The sequence below is a fragment of the Oreochromis niloticus genome, linkage group LG17 (assembly GCF_001858045.2).
Source record: "Oreochromis niloticus isolate F11D_XX linkage group LG17, O_niloticus_UMD_NMBU, whole genome shotgun sequence".
Lineage (NCBI taxonomy): Eukaryota > Metazoa > Chordata > Actinopteri > Cichliformes > Cichlidae > Oreochromis > Oreochromis niloticus.
The window spans coordinates 18,942,335-18,965,281 of NC_031981.2; the positions used below are offsets into that span (position 1 = coordinate 18,942,335).

The window sequence follows — 22,947 nt, forward strand, 5'->3', positions numbered from 1 at the left end:
CCTCATCTTTATTGTTCTGATCCACTCTTGCTACTTAGCCTAATTTCCTGCGGTCTTCAGTTACCTTTCAGGCAACAAATGTCTAACAAAACAATTGATGAGTGGAACATCCCCATCTCCAGCTATTATTTCGACTCTACAAGCAGGTTTTCACCAGAGTACGAGCTAATTTACAAGCCAGCACGCGGTGTGATGAGTTGGTCATGTTCTTATAGTTGTTGCCGCGTCTCATCGGTATTCAGCAGCGGGAGAGCCGCGACGCACTGAAGCGCAGGAGGCAACATTAATCAATGTGGCGAGCAATCAGCACCCAGCCTAATTCAATCACCCCTCCAACAGAATGCTGCCATTAGGACAACAGAGGCGTGCAAGTGTGTGTTTGTGTGCTGTTGTGTCTGTTTGATTTGTTTGCATGCCGGTCCCTACGCCAGCCACTCAGCTGCCGCCACACCGACAACCCGAAACAAACCCCTTTATAGAGGGAAGACGGAGTGGATAGAGACCATTATGGAGATGAGTGCTGTCTAAAATTGGAGTTGCCACTTTCTTGCAGTCCACAAGCGAGACAGAAGATCAGATGCGAGGCCAGAGAGATAACAGTGTAGTTGTTGTTGTCATTTTCTGCAGAGGAAGCTGAGATTGAGACAAAGAAGTGCTGTGAAGCAAAAAAGTTTTCTCTCTGTCTTTCGTAGCAGGCAGCAAAGATGGGAGTCGTGTTAAGTAACGAGCGTTCTTGCTATATGGCGTCTGGACTTTAAAGCTTCTGTCCCTCTCACTGTCTCCTTTGGGTAATATGTAACTTAGTATGTTATTCCCTGTAATCTCCCGCGACTCTGGCTATTGTTTTACTACATCCTACATTATCTTCCTTCCTTCCTTCCTTAACCCATTATCACCATTATCACTCTGCTATATGGTTTTCCTAAAGAAATGATCCAGTCAGCATTGGGCCTTAAAAATGCAAGACTCAACATTTTTAATGACTGCGTGAAAATCGATCAGTTTATTATTATTTTATCAGGAACTTATCAGAAAGTTAACAGACTAACTCGCTGTTTTAATATCTGCCTTAAAAATGATACAACTTTAGTGTATCAGCTTGTCATGCACCATTTGGCTCAGCCGTATTGAAGACACAACTCTATGGCTGTGTCAGTCTTTCCATCCATTTCAATTATATATAAGTGGTTTTGTTCAGATAGATGGAGATGCTGCAATGGCTTGAAAAGATGAGACTTTATGGAAGAACCACAGCAACTTTTTTTGAATCCTGCTTCAGCTGCTTCTAATCCTGTACCAGCGCTGATGTGAAGATTTATTTTCTGAGTCGTAACATCTGTCATTGAAGAGAAGACTGAAAAATCTGTACAAATCAGAGAAATTAAATTTATAAGCTAATAATCCTAAAATATTGGTGAGAGAACCCTGTGAGGAAGCATTTGGCAAAAGTGGGAAAGAAGAAATTCCTTTTACGAAGAAGAGATCTTTGCCTTGCGGCCAATGTTGTGAAACAACCACAAATATTCAACGTGCCATTCTCAGTAAAGAAGACACAGGAATAACTAAAAATGATGGGCAAGCAGAGGGAGAGCTAGAAGCTTTTTCTATAAAAGCTAAGTGTAGCACTAGCTGACCTGAAATACCCGAAATAAACAAATGTTATGTGTGTACTTGGCAGCAGTGCAAACCAAAAACAGGTACTTAACATCAGTTCATTGCTGCAAAAATGCCTCCAGTGTTTTTGTGTTAACCTACGCCAACCTGTTTCCAGTCAGACCTGTTTCCGCGCTCTCCACAGTCATCTCTGTCTCCGCTTTCCAAAATCCAAGATCGATGATCCAATTCCAGCACTGACAGCATGCCTGTTGCTAGTTTGAGTGAAGAAAGCCTCACACAAGCTGAGCTCTTATCTGGCCTGTCGATTAAAGAGGTGATGAATCCGAGGCTTGAGCGGACTTACAGTATCTCTCCATTCTCAATCAAGCGGGCAAACTCGTGAAAGACCTATATTGATCTGTTGCCCGTTTATGACTGGACCTGTGGGTGCTGGGAGTCGGGGCTCCATCGATACCTTGCTCCTTCAAACCTCCCCAATCCTGCTCCAGTGATAGCAGCTCAATCCATATCTCTGCAGGCGCCCTGCACCTCGCTCCCATTCCTCACAGTTTGTGTCTTACCTACCTTACACTTTAGACTTTACCTCACATGTGTGACTCTTTTTATGATCCCCCTTTGAAATTCAGAAATGTAAAGCCAGTAAAACATGTCAGAAGATTACATATTGATTGTTGGGAAGGCTCTTTCTTGTAAAAGTTGAAGAAAGGTGAGGATACGGTTGGAGTTGATTGTAAATCCAGCCACATATTGGGCCACACACCCATGTAGAAAGAATAATACCCTCCATGTGTAATGTGAAAAAAATGTTCTTTTTAAATAGTGTCTTTATGACGCTAAGACTTAACTTTTGAATAAGGTTAAACCTCAAAAATAAACCTCTTTAATTCATTGTGACAGCTGACAATGGAAAAATATGTAAGCAATGTCATTAATAGTAAACTGAGTCACTATCATAGCTGTAGTTCTTGCTCCGTAAGTTGAAACCATTTCATTTTTTAGGTCACACACTTTGTAGTGTTTCAAATACAGCCACAAAAGATACACGATAAATTAAAGATGCGTTGTATTTGAATATATAAATGGCTCATTAAATATGCATGTAGGGTATAAATGAAACATTCATTAAGCTTTTATAATGCAGCAGTGCAAATATATTTGATCAATATATTTAATAGTATAATTGCTGAGATTTGTAAACATGACAAAGATAATGTAAAAGAACCCATCCATATTTCAGTCCAGACTGGAGCAGTCTAAGCAAAGAGCAGGAAGCATCCTAGTCACATGACGAAACCACATCAATTGGTTTATTTGAATGTGTGGCAGTAGTTAAAGAGCAACAAGATCTTAAGTTGTTAAATCAAGGTGGGAACCGACAGTGGGAATCCACCGGCTAGTCGGCTGACTTAGCTTTTGGGGGCAATGGCAAATTTTTCTGAGCTTCCAGTGTCGTCAGCAGGTACGCAGAACAGGAATTCCTGGCAGCGTTTTAAAAAATAGGATCCACCCTGGAAGTTGTCAGGACATGCCCAAAGAGATGATCATCCAAAAACACAATAAAAAAACAGGGGATTTTTTAAATAAACATCATTTAGTTTCATGGTCCACTGGTCTGATGGGCCTGCTGACAACATGTTGATATTAAACAACCATCAGCTGCTTGCTCAACATCGAATCTTGGTTAAAGGGAAAAAAAATCTATTTAAATATGAGAATTGTGCCAACGTTGAATACCTAACCTTGCTCTGAAATCCATTTATCATCCTATTGGGCAGAACTATTAGAGTAGTGCTCTTCACAATGAGTTCATGTTTCAGAGATGGGCAACATTATATTATTGCTTTTTGTGGAGTAGTCATCCATTTAGTAACCTCAGTATTTGTTAATCAGATGTTCGGCAACTAAAAAAGAGCAAAGGTGTGCATTTCTTTTCTTTATTACAATAATCTCATCAGTATTTATTGAATTGTAAGAGATGTTGTGACTGGACCTGGATTGTATGAGGAAACCATGTCAACATCTGTCTGTTTACCGTCCAGTTTCTGCCACCACGTGGTGAACAGTTTGCTTTAGAGATAAGGTTTATGATCCAGGCTTCTTTACTTGCTGGTTTGTGGTACAGTGGAAGAAATACTGCTCTTTGGCTCGCCACACGCGCTGCTTACCTGCATTCAACAAGAACCTGCTCAGACACGACCGGCTATTAACTGCTGACGTAATACAAAAGGAAACTAGAAAGCTGTTGTTCTCCTCGCCTTAGGATTCTGTATTCTCACATCTTTTTAGGTGTTACAAAGAAAAGAAAATGCCACTGGTGCTTCTACTGCTGTAGCACATCCACCCACAGCAGTACTAGCTTTAGGCTGTGATGGTTTTGATGCACGCCGTTAGCGGTGAGGCTAATCTGGTAGAAGCTGGTTTTAGCGAAAGACTGAAAGCGCTGTAATGGTGATCGTAGCGGTAGCTGCTAAAGGCCACGCTTTCACCTTATGTAGTGGGGTCACAGCCTAGCAACAGTGGGTCTGAGGCTTAGCAACAGCAGCCACAGAGTCAGTCCAGCAATGCGGTAATTGGACTTTCTGACAAAGTGCCGGCGGACCGACACGCTAACAAATACAGACACACTTCATCACAAGGACACATGTGCACACTTGTAGTGCACAGCCCTGCTTGTGTGTGATGATGAGGAGTGAAAGACAGTGTGTCATTAGAGGAGAGAGATCGAAAGTGTTTCTGTGTGAGGGAGAAAAAGTGCGCCTTTCATTTGAGTCTTTCCCTGTGGCTCTATTTATATTAATGATGAACCTTGGTGCTGGTGTCGCTGCTGCTTCGCCCGTCTGTGTGCTGTCCTGTCCTTGGGAACTATGAATTATGTCTGTCATCCAACAGTATTTGCAGTATTTTGACAGTTAACACTATAAGTGCTCAAGGTCACATCTGGGTTATTATCATTTTGTTATAAAAAATATATTTATAAGCTAGTGAATAATCAGTTAATTACCAAGTGATCATTTTCTGATTACCTGATCAATCCATTGGTTACCTTACCAATAAAAAAAATAAAAATAAACCACATCGAGTTTTAAATGAGAAACCGTTGCTCTACAAATAAAAAGTACGTAGTTGGTTACATGTTTGCCTAACAACAAGGAGAAGCTCCCCAGGAGGAGGAGACACCAATTCCCTTTGGGGTTACATCAGAAAAGGCATCTGCAAATTCAAACATGTGGAGCAACTTATTGTTGAATATTTGGAAATGTTCACACTGCTGTCTGATTGTTTTAAGCTGGGAAAACCCTGTAGTGTACTGTTTTGTTTTGAGCTACTGATGAATAGCAGTTTGTGTGGGGTTTTTTTTTTTTTTCATTCTCTTCCAGATTTGTGATACTCTGGTTTGCAATGGGTATCTAGATAAAGACAGAATGACAACCTCCTTGTGAATAGGGAAAATCAGTGATTGCCCACCTAGTGACTGCAAGTAGCTGCAGCAACCAACTGGCCATCCAGAAGACGGGCATGCAACGGTATCAACCTCTGGGTCACTGCAACCTGTCTCCAAACAGTTGCAGTCTAACTCAGACTGACTGCAGTTAATCTCGCACACATTGCAGACAAACTGCCAACCTGCTGTAATCAATCTGAGGCATCTCGACTCAGCTGGTTGTGTTCTAGTTATGTTCATATATAAAAACGAGGTTGCTGTGCTCCTGTATCTCTTCGCAGTTTAATTTCCACCCTGCAGCAAATGTTTGTTCTTTTAGATCAACGAGGTCGCAGACTGACTCTGTCTTATTGCTGTTTTGCCATGAAGCACCAAAGTCAGTTTGAATATGTTAACGGACCATGAATCAGTGCAAACCTGGTCTCCATCTTCAACACAACCATTTTGCAGTCCCTGAGACAGCAAGTTCATTTTTAGTTGTTCCGTGGACTGTAGCATTTAAAAAAACAAACAAACGAAAAAAGTCACTCATGCGTGCATCACCAGAAGCGTAGGTCTCCATAATATGTGATCAACATAAGTGTGATGAACATATTTCATGCAAATTGATTACTTTGACCTATCAATCCAGCACTAAATAATCACTGTATTCCTACATTTTTGGTTGGAAAAGCAAAATTAGGCTTATCTTCATGCATGATTAAGCCTATTAGAGCCACTTCAGCTTTAACAGCTTCCCAATGATAATCAGTGAAGCTCTCATCAGATCTCTATTAAATTCATATGTTAACAAGAGCATGTGTTTTGTCCTCGTGTCACCAACTGTCACTGGCATAACTCTGGTAGAGATAAATAAATTACAGCTAGAGGCATACGGCACCATTTTGTAATGCAAAATACATAACTGGAATTATTATATCAACATGATGTGGTTAGAGAGATGAACAGAGCGGAGGTAAAGTATGTGGACTGATTAGAGATGTAATAATAGAGAGGCAGAGAGCAGGGAAAGAAAAAGAAAGATGTACACACAGCTAACAAGCGAGGCGGAGAGTTACCAAACATCATTATGAAATGTGTACTGTACTAAGACTTACTGGATTTAATCAACTCTCTAATCTCATAAAAGAATGGGAGTCCCTGGGGTACTTACAGAATAATCTCATCAAACATTCCCGTCTATAACGGAGATCTGAAAGTCTGGATTTCTTGAAATCGGTGAACACATCTGTGGCGAGGGAGGCATCCCGTCTCATACGGATAATAAAGAAGTGACATGTCAGTGTTGTAATGGAAAACAAGGCAGGGCAAGAAGATGTGTGCAAATCCTTTGGTGCAGCATTGGTCCATTTTACAGATGTTACACTGAACATAAAGCCCCCAGACAGGAATTGGACCAGTTTCTCTTCTGGGTGTTGTTTCCGAGTTGAAGACTTGGCTTTCAAAGAATTAAAAGCTGTAGTAGAATTCCATAACAGTAAAGATTACATGAGGAATTTTGAATTTTTTGGATGCCTCTAGTAGTTTATTTGTCAATACACATGTTGTGCCTGTTACTTGGGGATGAGTTGAAGCTGTTATCACGGCCACTTTCATACATATTTCAGAATGTCTGTGGGGCAGTTTGAGCTCTTGTTGGAAGAACTGGGAACACATCTGAGGCACAGAAATTATTTATGTGAGCCAAGTGACCCAGAGCAGTGCTTAGCTGTGTATCTGAGGTATTGTTTTACTATTTCCACATCATCGTATATTCAGTATGCAGGCACGTTATGAGCTACGAGCGTGCTTGCTGCAGAATACAGTGATCCGATTGGTCAGATGTGTTTATTCATATGCTTAAAATCTAAAAATCGACATGGATCTGAAAAAATACATGCTGGAAAAGTCTTGCTTTATGGTTGCTGCGAACGGCTGCATTAAGAGTAGGTGAGCCCAAAAGATATTTTTAATGCATGAAATATTTGCACGAATCTTGAACATCTGGTGTGTAAAGACCTTTTCTTAGCATCTAATCGCTGATCTTTTGCTTTACGGGGAGTGCAGAATTATTAGGCAAATGAGTATTTTGTCCACATCATCCTCTTCATGCATGTTGTCTTACTCCAAGCTGTATAGGCTCGAAAGCCTACTACCAATTAAGCATATTAGGTGATGTGCATCTCTGTAATGAGAAGGGGTGTGGTCTAATGACATCAACACCCTATATCAGGTGTGCATAATTATTAGGCAACTTCCTTTCCTTTGGCAAAATGGGTCAAAAGAAGGACTTGACAGGCTCAGAAAAGTCAAAAATAGTGAGATATCTTGCAGAGGGATGCAGCAGTCTTAAAATTGCAAAGCTTCTGAAGCGTGATCATCGAACAATCAAGCGTTTCATTCAAAATAGTCAACAGGGTCGCAAGAAGCGTGTGGAAAAACCAAGGCGCAAAATAACTGCCCATGAACTGAGAAAAGTCAAGCGTGCAGCTGCCAAGATGCCACTTGCCACCAGTTTGGCCATATTTCAGAGCTGCAACATAACTGGAGTGCCCAAAAGCACAAGGTGTGCAATACTCAGAGACATGGCCAAGGTAAGAAAGGCTGAAAGACGACCACCACTGAACAAGACACACAAGCTGAAACGTCAAGACTGGGCCAAGAAATATCTCAAGACTGATTTTTCTAAGGTTTTATGGACTGATGAAATGAGAGTGAGTCTTGATGGGCCAGATGGATGGGCCCGTGGCTGGATTGGTAAAGGGCAGAGAGCTCCAGTCCGACTCAGATGCCAGCAAGGTGGAGGTGGAGTACTGGTTTGGGCTGGTATCATCAAAGATGAGCTTGTGGGGCCTTTTCGGGTTGAGGATGGAGTCAAGCTCAACTCCCAGTCCTACTGCCAGTTTCTGGAAGACACCTTCTTCAAGCAGTGGTACAGGAAGAAGTCTGCATCCTTCAAGAAAAACATGATTTTCATGCAGGACAATGCTCCATCACACGCGTCCAAGTACTCCACAGCGTGGCTGGCAAGAAAGGGTATAAAAGAAGAAAAACTAATGACATGGCCTCCTTGTTCACCTGATCTGAACCCCATTGAGAACCTGTGGTCCATCATCAAATGTGAGATTTACAAGGAGGGAAAACAGTACACCTCTCTGAACAGTGTCTGGGAGGCTGTGGTTGCTGCTGCACGCAATGTTGATGGTGAACAGATCAAAACACTGACAGAATCCATGGATGGCAGGCTTTTGAGTGTCCTTGCAAAGAAAGGTGGCTATATTGGTCGCTGATTTGTTTTTGTTTTGTTTTTGAATGTCAGAAATGTATATTTGTGAATGTGGAGATGTTATATTGGTTTCACTGGTAAAAATAAATAATTGAAATGGGTATATATTTGTTTTTTGTTAAGTTGCCTAATAATTATGCACAGTAATAGTCACCTGCACACACAGATATCCCCCTAAAATAGCTAAAACTAAAAACAAACTAAAAACTACTTCCAAAAACATTCAGCTTTGATATTAATGAGTTTTTTGGGTTCATTGAGAACATGGTTGTTGTTCAATAATAAGATTATTCCTCAAAAATACAACTTGCCTAATAATTCTGCACTCCCTGTAGTAGAAAGCCTGTTCACCCTAATGAGCTACAGCCACCTGGCTGCTGATTGGCAGTAACTGCTTCTAAATGGGCTTCTATCCTGGGTCACAAACTTTTGATTTATTTCATCTCCATGCCTCAAACCTTCACAATCATGCTTTGCTGCTCTTTAAAAGAGGATCATTGTCTCTTGGAGTCCAGTATCGAAGCAGGCAGCTCATCAAGGCACAGAGAACCAAAGGACGCCGTGTCCGCATTGACAGTATTTGACGACCTGGGATGAGAATTTGTTGCAGAGAATGGAGAGATGTCCAGAAGAAATAATACGATGCAATCGGCAGCCTTTTAAGACTCTTTACAGAGCTAGATAAATGTTTCCTGATAAGCACTTTTGGCAGCGTGAACAGCTTACAGAACAGCTCTTTTTACCACCTGGATTGGAAGTTTGTAAAAAACAATTGAAGTGTTCTTCTTACCTCTGGATGTCAGCTCCACTGATGCTCCTCTGTACAAATCATCACCTCACAAACACAAGACCAAGTATCTCCTATCCCTCTCCATTCTGCTCATGCTTCATGGCAAATGTACACGAGGAGAAAAATGGGGGGGTGGAAGAAAGCGGCACAATGAGAAGAGGAAAGAAAAAACAGAGAAGGGCGGAGTGGTGGAGAGGAAGGGAGGGAGGGAGATGCTGCGGGTGAGTGAGTGGAAGCGCCCATTAATTTGAATTTAAAGGATGTGAGGAGAGGACGACACGAGAGGCAGCCAGCCTTTGCAGGACCGAGGGAGGAGAGAGGGGCGCTGGGAGAGGAAAGAGATGGATGAGAGGGGGAAAAAAGGAGTCTGAAAATGAGATGAGAGAGTTGGGCAGTTAAGAGGCATCACTGCCGGTCAACTGTGCATCTATTGATCCGCAGCAGCCGGGTGGTTTTTCTGCCAGAGCCACCGGAGAAAAAACGGATGAAAGGGGGGAAAAAAGAAAAGAAGACTGCTGTGTTGTGCTTTTCTTTTTCTTTTTCATTTTTTGTTTGTTTGCTGCCAACCTGTGAAGTGAGAAGTGTGTGAGAGCGCTCCAGCTGAGCACATCACACGCGAGACGAACGCATTCAGTTCGCAGAGAGTCTGAGCTGCCAGCGAACATCCGCTGCTACTTTCAGCGGCCGCCAGGAGTTGAGTCGAGATTTACGGGCTGCTTCACGTGGAGCTGAGGCAGCATCCAACGCAGGTGAAGCTTGAGATTTAGTGTTTGCTGCTGCTGCACATCTGTGCCGTCAGCTGTTTTATAGAAAAATACTGTGAAAGCGGAGGATACTTGAGCGCTGGAGAGTTTGTAAGCATGTCTTGACATCTGGAGAAGGAAGAAGACTGAGCCGGCAGCTCTCGTCCTGGCATCCTGAGCTGCGAATGGGATGCTGAAACCAAGATCTTCAGGAGTCAAGATGTGGATTAGGAGATGAATTCCGAGGAGGGCTCAAGGAGGGATGAGGTTTTTCGGGGTGAGAAGGCAAGAAAGGGCTGCCACTGCCCCGTGGCACCTCCGCCTGCCTCCACCGCCACCTCCCCGTGAACATGCAGGTCCTACAGATCGTCAAGGAGCTGGTGTCGCCGTCCAGACGCAGGGCAGCGGCCAGATTCGGAGGTGTGTGTGTGTGCATTTCATGACCCATTAAGCTTCTATCGCAGCCACTAATCGTGTCAGACGACAGAGATTTGAATCAGTGCAATGAAGACAAAATAAAATCTACTTGACCAAACATTATTTTGGGACAAAAGGTACGAGGAGAGCCTTGTGAATGTTTGCAGACTGATATGAAGTGCATGCAGGTTTTCAATCTCGTCCCTGAAGCGTTACTGTAGGTTTCAGTGGAGTGTTGGTGTTTCACAATAGTTTAAGGTCACTGCCTTTTCTTGTTTCAGTTTCAGAAATATTTATTACTCTGATCTGCATAATTAGTCATGCATTAATTTGGTCTACTTGCAACAAACTGCTGCCTAGAAAGTGCCATCCGACTCTGTGTCAAGGAAAAAGGTTTCTACCCTCTCAGAATAGCCCAGCTGGGTGAAAAACAGCTCACACTCGCAGCCTCTTCTCAAGAACATTTATAGATTTGAAGTTGGTGAAAAAGATGCATAAAAATGCTCCCAGCAGGTGCTGAGGTCCAGTTTTAAAAAAAAAAACACATCGCTTGAAGAAAAGTGAAGCCCTAAGATGTGCTCAGACTGATGCCTGCAAATAGATATCTGCATATGAATACGTAGAAGCTGCAGCCGGGGGGAAACAGAAAGCCTGTCATTCACTTGTACTCTGGCTTTTATTGACCACTTGGGTTTTGAGCACACTTTGGTACACTGTGTGTGGTAAGCATATAAGGGATGTCATTTTCTGTAATGCATTAGATAATCATGGGCTGTGTCGATTTAGCTTTACGTTCATTTTTCATTTATCTGCATTCAACTACATTGAAAAGGAAATCTTGGCTCAAATATCTGCTGCCTGCACGGAAAACCCCTCAAAAGTAGCAGCCGAGGTTAAGTCAGCAGACTTGGGTCTGTTGTGTTCAGACCAAACACAAAGCAGTTCTCTTAGATGGAGAGATTCAAAGTATGAAAGCTGGACGTAGCTGTAGATGAGGAGAGCTAATTATAGCCAATTAGCACAGCCTGGATCCAACACTATTAGAACCACATCAAAAACATTTTACCAACAGAGGCTAATATAGGCTAACAGCTGCTAACAACAGCACTTACTAACAGAAAAGTCAGGTCCTGTCAGGTTCCTTTCACAATGTTTTACAGCTTCCTCCGGAGTAAATAAACGTGGACACCAGCTGACGGCCTACACTCACTACAGAGTAACAGCATCTTATGTTAGCTGGGATTATTCACTTGAATTAGGATGGGTCAGAAAAGAGAACTCCGAATGGTCTCTGGTCATATTCTATGGATCTCTGAACACGGCCATTGTCTTATCTACAGGTTGACCTAGGTTATACTTGAACTCTAAAACCAAGAGAACTGTCATGAAAACCACAGCACTCATGAGGATTTGGGTGTTTGGTATGAACCAGCTGAGCCGCTGTGCTCAGGATGTCCTTAATACACACATTTTTAACAGATTTTTAATGCCCCCTTGGTCCCTAAAAGTCAATGTCACAAGCAACACTTCTGATAGTTGATTTGATGTGGCCTCCTTGGCACAAAAACGGTCCAGTTTAATAATAAAGTTAATTAGTTTGTACTGAATGTCATTGTGGATGAGTTTAAACTTTTTGGTGTGCCATGTGTCATTAGTCTGAATGGGACGGACATGCCCCTCGAGCAGCTTCTGTAATAGCTCTGTTGCTGTGGGACATGAGTGTGTGTGTCTCGCAGCTTCATTTCTCTGGTGTGCACTGAATAATGAAGCATGGTGCTCTGAGTAATGGAACACTCTCTGACCACTGACCCGGTCCTGTCTCCTGATTGGATGCCACCCTGTGCGATCTGTGATCGCCACCATTGCAAACAGGAGGCGTTTTTTTTATTGTCGTAGCCACAGGTTTGCCCGAGCTCTTTGCCCCTGCAGGAGGAGGAAAGGCACAGCTTGTCGCTTCAGTGCTGCTCGAATAAAAAATAAGCTTCTGTTTGTTCCTGCGGGGAAATTTGCATAAATTTAATGAGAAGTTGATGGGCAGTTTAATCGGCACTTGTTGCAGGTTTCTTCAAAATGTAATCTTTTTTTTAGAAATACTTTCACTTCATGTAGTCATATTTCTTGGTCTTTTGTGCACCTGCTAAATTCTATGTTCATGTACTTGATTTCAACTTCCACCTGACTCTTTCTGATTTGCACCATGTTGTTATTCCACTTGTGCAAATGTAGAAACCTTTGTGCTTGAAGCCGCTGTTAACCACTGGATGTACCTGCTCTAGCAGCCAGGATATATTTGATTTAAAAGGCTTGAATTCAGGTAGGAAATGCTTTGTCTCCTGCCAGCTGGCATTCATAACAGCTTCAATTTATCAACTGGCCCCACTAGGACACTCGTGTAGGGCCAATTAAACCACACATGGAAGTGCTGCAGCATGGGTTCCATTGGGGGGCCAATATTTTAGGACTTGGGTCCCAAATCATTGCACAGAAAAGATCGATGGAGGCAGATGTTACATTCTCCAGCACGCAGGTGCTTTATTTTTGGTCACTGGACAAGGTCAGATTTGTCTCATTGTTTCACACAAGCAGGTTTTGCATATGAAGTTCAGCCAGTTATACTAGAAATAAGTTGAGTGACCATATTTATTAGTTCCTTAAAGGAGTCCTGCAGAAGACTTACAGTAACATGCTTTCTTTTACTAGTTTAACTCCTGGTTGTTACGTTTCTTCCATTTTCTTTTCGTTAATGCAGACAATGCACTGGGAAGTTGGTTAAAGAGACGATAATATCCAATCAGATGGTATTAGTTAATTTATGAATGGGTAGTCTATAATATTATTATCTGAAGGTCTCATTGTCCGGAAATACACAGAACTGTCTGTACTTTTAGGCTGTTATTCCTTCATCACTGTGAAGGGACAGCTTTTCCACAACATATATGTGAGGTCTAGCTCATTAAGGGACCTTTGAGCTGTTTTTAATGACTGAAATTATTCAGTGGACACTCTTTTTCTTTTTTTGAGAGGTACGTGTCCAGCATGGGAGCAGTAGGGATTTCTCAAAGAATGCATTCCTGTAACAGAGGTGGCATAAACAGGGTTACAGACTTCTCACATCGTTTTGTGTTATTGTTTGTATTGAATCTACCTAAATATCATTATCACATCTGAGAGTATCTCCTGGTTCAGAATGAGCCTTTGGGGGGTGACTATGCTCAGCAATAAGCCTGATACAGAAACGGCGATGGCTTCCAGACCATTTTCTAAACGAGAGCTTCTGTTCTGCTTGAGGAAAAGAGAACCAGTTGGGAAAAAAATTGAATAAAAAATAAATATTTTATTACAGTACTGCATTTCGGGTGGAGAGTGGTGAGGGTGGGTGGTTTCGAGGGGGAGAAAAAGCACTGCACTCCATCGCCGTTCTCTACTTTCTCTAATTGAGCTGCATTTGTCAAATTCAAAATCCAGTCCAACGTCGACAACCATGAAGATAACTTTTTTTTTTGTCTTCTTCTTTTAAAGAATGATAATATTTTTTAATGACCGCCCATTAACGATCCACACTTTCCATTTGGCTGTCATCTTTATCTCGGTCCATCGGCCCTGCGGATGAATTCACCTTGGCTCCTCTCGCAGCCTGAATCAATGCAGGCAGATTTAGCACGATGGCCTCCAGCAGATACAGGACACACAAATTCACACACTCGCTGCAGTTCTGTGCAGACTGGGAGGAGTGGTGAGTGGGGATAAGGTGCAAGGTGTCAGCAGATGTTGTTGAGCTCCTCGGCTGGATAGCGCGATGGCATGTGTGTGAGATAACAGAAAATCTGATAATTTGCCCAGCTCCCTGTCAGCTTTGCAGGATCAAAAGCACATGTTCTTATGAGGAAGCATCAGAGTGTGTGTGTGTGTGTGTGTGTCTGGCACATTTCTGAGCATGCTCAGTGGTTCCTGCCACGTGAAAAAAAACAATACATGTCATGTTCATTTTAATAAAGTAATGTCTTATTTTTGGGAGAAAGAGCACTCTTAAACCTGCAGTTCTGAACACTTCTCCTTTGAGACAACTTAAAATGAGCCATTGGGGCTGCAAGCACCTTGTTTAGTGGTTAATCAGCAGCTAATTTCCTTTACCAGTTTTTCATTTGCTTCATAGCACAAGACCAAGTATAACAGCACATCCACACATATTCCACAAATCATTTAAATAGCTACTCTTTTCACCTGTAGAATAAGTTAACTAGGTGCCTCAAGAAGAAGGGAAGAAACATCAGGATGAATGAGATGGAGCGCAGGGATCAGAGGTCGGTAGGCGATCTGGTGGCAGTATAAGTTTCCAAAATGTAACTTGAAGGAGGCGACTGTAGCTGAGTCTACGATCTGGCAACTTGAAGATGTCACAGGCTAGTAAATAAGCCAGGAGTTGCAGTAGATGATTAGATTATTAGAAGGCCTGACCCCAGCATACCTGAAGCCTCTCCTGAAATTGGAAATCAACACTGAGAGTAAAGTAGAGCCCACACTGATGCAGCTGACCTGAGAAGGTGTAAGGCAGTGGGAGGGGAGGGCTTCCTGTGGCTCAGATTGAGTGGGTTCAGGTTAATTTATTGGTTGATCGATCTTGTTGGTGGGTCCATGTTTTAACTACTTGTTTGCTTTCTATACAAGATGAATAGAGTATCTTTGTCTTATAATCAAAGCCAGCGTTGAAGTGCCTGAAACATATTTTCTTTCTAATGGCCAGCAGGGGGCGACTCTTCTAAAAAAAAAAAAACAACAAGTTACAAAACAATTATAGAAATCTATGGGCAATTGGTCCTGCTTCTCTCTTCATCTATGTTCTCAGTAAACACTTCTCAGATGAGATTGAGAGTCTCAATCGCTAGTTCATAAGCATGACTTCCCTTCTCTAAACAATGGTCCCCGTTGCATATATTAGGTTATGCTCTAAACTGAAGGTTGTTGGTTCCATTATTTAGAAGAGCCACTCCCAAAAGTCTGGGCCACAGCCCTCTGAACTATATTTCATCCTGAACTCATCAATAGTAGGAAATATAATGGAGCAGGTGCCAGAAGAGAAGTTGCTGAAAAACTTGAACTTGACAAGCGTCTTAAGTCATAGGACAGAAAATTCTTGGAAAACGTTGTTAAACTTTTCTGGGAAGGAAATCATTTATATTGATTTAGGTCTGCAACAGCCTGCGGGAGCCCCAAGGCCTCAACCTGGGCTCTCATTTAAAGCTGTTTGTTCAGTCCACACTAGAGTAGAATTACTTGGGGATCTCATTATCATGTAGGAATTTACCCATGAGTTTGTGTTATGTGCAGTTCATTCATACTGGACAAACAAGGTCTGTGTGTCAGTCCCATTTGGGGAATTATCCCTGGATACAAATGAAATGCACAGAGACTCGAGCCAGGCAGCAGGACATCAGTCAGAGCACTTTCAGCCCAGCTTCTGTGTAGCTCAACCTCAAAGAAATTCAAGAGGTCCAACCACAAACCAGTGAGAATCATTCATTGTCAGCTAAAACAGCAGACGGCATGTTTCCACATCATAAATAAATCCACATTTTTGAAATTTTGCTTTGTCTTCACTTGTTTCTTGGTTAGGTTCAGGCATTTGAAATTCTTTCTTTGAGTTATGAAAATCATCATGGCTCTTGGTTAAAATGCAAACTTTCAAAATGTTGAGCACTTGTTAGAAAGCTCTGTTTTCGGAGTTTGCGGGGTACAAACAGCGGTGTATAAAGAAGTGACGCAATAGTACAGTCACCATCGGCATGTGACCAATGAACCAGCTATTCAATGGCTCAAAATGTAACTGTAGGTCCATCTCAGTCTGGGCCCTGAATTCCTAAAAATAAAAACAACTACCCTAAAAAATCAAGCAGGTGCAACCATGGTTTGTTAAATGTATAAATAAATGATACTTACTTAAACTTTGCGTGTATTCGCTGTCTGTCCATAGGACTGCAGCTGCTCTTTGTTGGAGCTCAGTCCTGGTGATTTTCCTTTGGTGAAAGTCCAACATCTCTTTGGTGTACACCGGATCTTTTTTTTTTCTGTGTGCAGAAAAAAAACACCTCACACTACCGCACATTTCCAAGGTCACTGACCCTTATTGTCCAGTGGATATTAGTTTATTTTTTAGTTTGACACATCACTGCTGAAAGCTACTAACTGTATTTATTGTGATATTGATCCGTTTTGTTTTGTTTTGTTTTTTTTTTTTTGCTAAATGCGTCCAGAGAGGCAGAACTGTCCGGCTCTCACTGAAACCCTGGAGATGTTTGTCTCCAGAGAAATGTGTTAGCTTTCCACTGTGCATGAATTATCCCCTCCACTTATTCCACAAAAGAGGAGGATGTGCAGGTAACGCCAGCCCTGTGCACAAGGAGCTTCCCTCTGCAGCAGCGTTTATCTGCTGCTGTTATTGAGAAGACGGGGGGGGGGTAGTTTGGATTTACAGCAAATCTAAAGCAAGACTCTGCAGCCTGCTCCTGGTCAACACCATCAGTAGCTCACTGCATTATTCAGCAACCCTCATACTCTTCCCCTCTCTCCCTCTCTCTCTTTCAGTCGAGGAAAAAAAAAGAAAACCTGGTTCACTCACATATTCAAATTCTGCACCAGGAGCATCAAACAAGGACACTTCTTGGTGTTTTGCGTACCAGGAACACACCGTCTGTAGGCATTTTGTGGGTGTTTGCATGGCTACATGTCTGTGTTTTATAATTATTCTGGACTGGAGCTTTAAGAAAAAAAAAAACACATGCTGTTAAGCTAAGGAGGGACTGGCAGATAGTCCAGGCCCAGCGGGTGTTGGGCTGAAGCTGACCGCTGAGAGCCACATTGCAGCAGAAGGGCTAATTGCCTGCCTGTCCTCAAAAAGGCAGATCTGCGGCACACTTCATAGCGCCGCTGTCGACTCTGTTGGCAGAACAGTGCAGAGTTTAGCCTCAGACAGCGGAGTCATTTAAACGTTGAGGCTTGTTGTATTTTTCACGGTGTGTGTCAGATTCAGTCGACTGTATTGATCGCTGCTTTTGGCGCTTCACACCTTCTCTTATTAAATTATGTATCAAGTGGTGCAACAGGCCTTCAGATATTACTGAGGCTGGGCTATTATGAGGGAGGTGTTTGACTGAGTGTACGAGTATACATTATATAGTGCTGCAAAACTATACCAGATTATAGCAGAAGCTTTTTGCAAAAAACAATGTAGCTTGCAGATGAGAATAGTGAAGCTGGTGCTTGATAATTGCCAGAAACTTCTGTAGCTACATAAAGAAGTTTGGTTGACATATGTAGGAAAATGGCACATGGCTTCATTGCTCTGACTTCAACTTCCTTCAGTTTATGGTCTGAATGAGAAGACCAAACGAACGATCCACTCTCAAATGTCACATCGGGAAGAATTCATGATATTCAGTGCATTTGAACTCACTCATTCAATGCACAAGCAGGTAGCAACATCTGGGACTGAATAATGGAGCCAGTGTGGAAGTACTATAAACTGCAGTTCCTCTAACAGCCAGTAGAGGCTGGCTCCAAAAGTGATTCAGTCTTCATAGTCTCCCATGTTAAAATGTCCAACTCTGATTTTGTATAATTTAATTTAATAATCCATTTGGTTACTAAAGTTTCGGACATGGCCTTTCATGACCTGAGACAGGGCGCTGTATTTATAGCTAGACGTCCCCTTGGCTATTTTATCACACTAAACTGAAACTTTTAGAGCATCATAATGGAATTGCAAACAATATGACTTTTGTTAGGGCACAGCCCCTCCCAATAAGGTTGTGTTTCGGTTTCAGTGAGTGAAAATTTAGTATCTCATCAGATTGTTACTCTTGGAAGGTATCTATGTCTCTGCACTGCACCAGTGTTAATAACGAGTCTCCAGTCTGTAAGCGTCCAGTGTTCCGCTGTTTCTCAGCAAGATCTGCCCTCTCCCTCATTGGTCACGTCCAGTTTCACTTCATGTCCAACTTGAACTTGATTGCTGTCCTCTTCAGGGTAGTCCAGGCTCCAGCTGTATTTGGATCACTCACTGAAAGACCTGTTCGAATTTCTTACCTGTGAACATTAGTAATTTCTCCCTGAACTTTAAACTTGTGCAGACTAACCTTAATCCTGAGTTGCATCACTGCAAATATTTACTTACCACCTACCCTGCTCACCAGATTTGGCTCCATGCAATGCAGTGGAGGTCATCAAGCATTCGTCCTAAATGCTCACATGCACGCAGTCACATTCAGATTGAGGGTAAGACATCAGGAGCTCTGGGAGTGGTGTATTGCTGCACAAGGATCCAACCCTGAAGGAAATGGTTGTGTAGTTTCAATATTTATTGCTCCTAATGTTCCCACCCGACTTGCCCAGTCTTGTTAATGATAAACCGGCGACGGTCACAGTGCTGGATCTGTTTCCGTTCCTGCTAACAGACTCGGCTGTGTTTTTCTGGAATTTAACAAACTGGCTTCATCAGGTTTTAATACTGCTTACAGTCATGCTTCTCTACACAGAAATGCATAAACGGTTGCTCTTTTGCTCTAATGTATGTTTAAAAAAATAAATACATAAAATGTGGTCAGCTTTCATTTCCTCTGTCCTCCTTGGGATCAGGAAGCCACACTGCTTTGAAGCCCAGAGCTGTGCTTATAATTGAAGGCAGTGTGAATACTCCAAACCACAGAAGCATCTTTTCTATCATTTGTCATCTCCACATGCTGACTGTTAGAGGATGACAGCTAATTAAGTCAGCTTGGTGGGATATATCCTGTAAATCAGCTGCAGTCTCCTGTTTAGGCACGATTTAAATCCGCTGGTGTTCAGTTTGTCCAGCTGAATGGGTAATAATACTCCAGCGTAACGCAGCACCGAAGTCAATCCAACCTTAATAGTTGTGTAAAGGCAGTAAAAAGAATTGAGTATGTGTGTATTTGTGTGTAGTCTCTTTGCATGCCAGAGAAATAAGGAAATGCTCTGTAACAAGTGAGGAAGTTGTGCTGGTAGTCTTTGAGGAACAGTGATTTCAGTCACTTTCCCTGAACTACTGTTGGAGCTTCATTCATCATTCTGCTCATCTAAGTGCATTTATTTTGCTCCTATCGTGTGAGAAATGCAGCTTTAAAGTATTTTGCATTAAAAAATAAGTGATTGGAAACGAGTGCATGTTTTTAAAAAAAGAGGAGGGAAAACAGCCGTCTGATTGTTAATCTCCTGAGGTAGTTTGACAGGCCTGTATTTAGCTCTCGCTGCCTCTGATCTGCACCGCATTTAGCCTCTTTGAACAAAAACGATGGCATGCGGTTCTTTTACAGGCTCCTGTTGGCTGATAGACGCCTAATTTGCCTTGTGGTAACTTGCAAGTCTGCAAATTTGCCGCTGCTGCATGCAAAGTTAAAAAAGAAGCCTTTGAGCTCTATTTTCATAAACTAAGATGGTTAACATGTTTTTACAATAGCATTTAGTTCTTCTGGGTCGGTTGGATTATTGCTTTACAAATGGGCCTTGATATGGGTTAAATGATATATATTGATGTAATTGTATGTAGATTATTAAAAGTTTTTAATATCATAATTTTTTTTAAAAAGGAAACAAATCAAGTAAATAATCGACCCTCAGGCTGCCCTGCAGGAGGCTGCTTGTTCTGCTTGTAGGTTACTGCAGCTGTTCTCAAATAAAGTCAACACCTGGCACTTCATTGCATTTAGACTAATTTTGTATTTGTGGTACAAATGAGTCTGCTCTCATGTAAAAGCACCTGTTAGCTCTGTATAGCTCGTTGTCTTATCGTATCGGTGGCCGATCACAGTGAAAGTCCAGCAAATGAAGCCAAACTGAAAAACTGCTCTCCTTTCTAGATCCTAAATCTATCTTTTCTGTTCTTGAGTGCAGCACAGAGCCCCAGTCTGCTTAGCCAGCATTACCCAGCATGCCTTTAGTGCAATGTTATAAACCTGCGGTTATCAGTAGCTGTGGCTCAGGAGGAAGAGCAGGTTGTCATCCAGTCTACTTGCCAAAATATCCTCAGGCAAGATCCTGAACCGCAAGCTGCTCCTGATGCGTTCTCCGGAGTGTGAATATGTGTGAGTGTTAGATGGAAAGCCCTAGAAGAAGGAGTTTCTATAAATGTTTGTGAGAATTAGGCTTGTAGTCCAAGTAGAGTACGGTGTGCTATATAAGAACCAGTCTGTTTAGCACACATTGTCTGCTGCAGGTTATTGTGTGATGTGAGGTCTGACCTGTTATAAATTATTGTCTTTTATCATATAATAAGAATCAGCAGTTAGAAGGATGCACAGTCTCTCAATCCACTCCACTCCACAGTGACATGAATTTTTAAACCAGAAAAAAATACTGCAAAGTAGTTGCTACGTTCTCCAGGGGATTCGTGGGCAAGCAACAAAAGCCTTCAGGAAGCGAGTCCTTCTATTGTATCGTTGAAGAGTCTACTCACCAGTGATACTCTTAATGCTTTTCAAGAATATGGGTTCAATAAAACTCTATTGTAAGTTTTTTTTTCTTCAAAGACTCTAAATGAAATCTAAATGTAAAGATTTTGCAAGTTTTATTTTCCTTTGCAGATAAAACTATATTTGACTGCATGTTGTTCAGATATTTTTATTGAAAGTGTGTGTTGTGTGAGCCTGGTGACTAGATCAGTCCTCAAGATAGTTCCAGTACAACTGTGCTGCAAACACACACAGTTAGGATGAAACTACATGACTGAACTTGGGATGATTTTTCAGAGTAATAACACGTCATGAGTCATCTTGAGCATTCTCTCGTATGGTTTGTGTTTTACTTGCTGCTTGATGGTAGTTTTGGCTGACAGCACCAGGCTCACCCACGAAGCTGCCTGATCTCACATACAGAACTGAAGACAGGAAACAGATAGGGGTTAAAGGTCACGTGTTCCATCCCTTTTTTAACAAGGTGACGTGAGCCTCACGTTTCTTAGTTGGAGTTTCAGCTCAGTGATGTTTACAACAGGCCTGGTTTTAAACTGAAATCTGTGCTTTTTAAATCCAGGTGACTGGCTGCCCACAACTTTTCCCCACAGCTGTGTGAGAAATCCTTTTACATGTAAATATAATCAGAATCACAGCACAGCTATGACAATTTTGTCAACCAGTGTTACAATATCAGTGTTTTAACAGTGTTTCAGTCACTGCTTCTTACTCATTCTGTTGTTTGTGTGGTTCAAATGCTCGTTTGTAGCATTTGAGATTACGGATGATATTTTGTTTATGAAACTACATGCATACCTCTTATATTAGTCACTATTCAGTTGGCTAACACTGTCATTGTTTTGTGGTTTGTTCCACTTTATAGGAAGGTAGAGGTAGGGCTGGCTGTAGCTTTCTTTCTTTCATGGTGACAGTCAAGTAGGATTATAAGCACCAAGAAACAACCAATGACAGAAAGAATTCTTTGATTAAAAAGATGGTTTCCAGGTAGACTGTGCAAGACATTGTCCACAGAACTGCAGTATTTATCCTTTTTTTTTTTAATTCTTTCTGATATTTAAAATGTATAAATGTAGATACAATAAACGGAGAACTTCTTGACTTTTTTGGATGTTGTTTAATTGATCTGTGTCTGATTGGCTCAGTGCGTTTCCTGTTTAAATGGCAGCTGTAGCCACGACCCTGAGGACTGCTAAATGACGTCGTAAAGTCAATTTAAATGTAATTCTGATTTATTTACTTTGGGTTTGTTTTCTGTGTCTGAGGACACGAGCTTTGTTCTAAAGATTTCAGTGCTGATATGCTTCAGTATAAATAAGACTGAGATTTTAGTTTCATGGTGTAAATCTGTATATTTGTCTGTTTAAAATTCAAAAGCAGAGTAACCCTTCAAAGAGAGATGAGCTTCCAGACAACGCAGAGGAGCTGGAAGCTGTAAAGCCCCACCCACTCGTTTCTATCAGTGACCCCAGAGCTGAAGAAGTGATAACAGCCCTTCAGTCCCATCATTCGCCTCTCCCATCACAAACACACACTTCCTGTAACGATGCCACACACAGATAGAGCTGAGATGACACGACTTCCCTTTCTTTCTTTTACTTTGTTGATCTTTTTTTTTTCTTGATAATTTTCATGTTTTTATCTTTCTTTTTCCCTTTTCTTTCGTTCACATATTTGATCTTTGTCTTTATTTCAGTTTTTCTTTCACTCTCTTGGTCTTTCTTTCGCTTTTTTTCTTGATTTGTCTTTCTTTCTTTTGATCTTTTACTTCTCTCCTTTCTTCCCGATCTTTCTTTAACACTCTTTGTCTTTCTCTTTCACTTTCTTTCTTTCTTTTACTTTGTCTTGATCATTTTCTTTCTTTTGATCTTTCTTGATTTTGATTTTTTTCTTTCTTTCTTTTTTCTTGAACTTTCTTTCTCTTTGTTCTTTTCTTCACACTTGTGATCTTTGTCTTTACTTCAGTTTTTCGTTCATTGTCTTTCTGTTTTTTAAGCATTCTTTCTTCTTTCATTCCTTTCTGATCTTTCCTTTTTTACTTTTTCTGACTTTCTACACATTCTTGATCTTTCACGTTTGAGGTTTCTTGAGCGTTCTTCTTCTCTTGCTTTGCTTGCGTTGCCTGTCGCTGGTTTCCCCAGCACCGCCCTGCCTCTCATCTTTGATATGCCACATCATAAGACCCGTCATGGTAC

At 41.7% G+C, this 22,947-nt stretch overlaps 1 protein-coding gene across 3 annotated transcripts in view; it reads left to right on the top strand.

Moving 5' to 3' along the window:
• usp6nl (USP6 N-terminal like) overlaps positions 1 to 22,947 on the top strand; it is a 95,261-nt gene that overhangs the window by 31,109 nt on the left and 41,205 nt on the right. Inside the window, exon 1 of one of the 3 annotated variants that reach the window (XM_003448112.5) lies at positions 9,379 to 10,277. The exons of the other annotated variants lie outside the window; for them this stretch is intronic. Coding sequence (XP_003448160.1) covers positions 10,208 to 10,277 — 70 coding nt within the window. The 5' untranslated portion in view covers positions 9,379 to 10,207. Of the gene's footprint in view, positions 1 to 9,378; positions 10,278 to 22,947 lie in introns of those variants that run through there. 3 annotated transcript variants of the gene reach the window in all.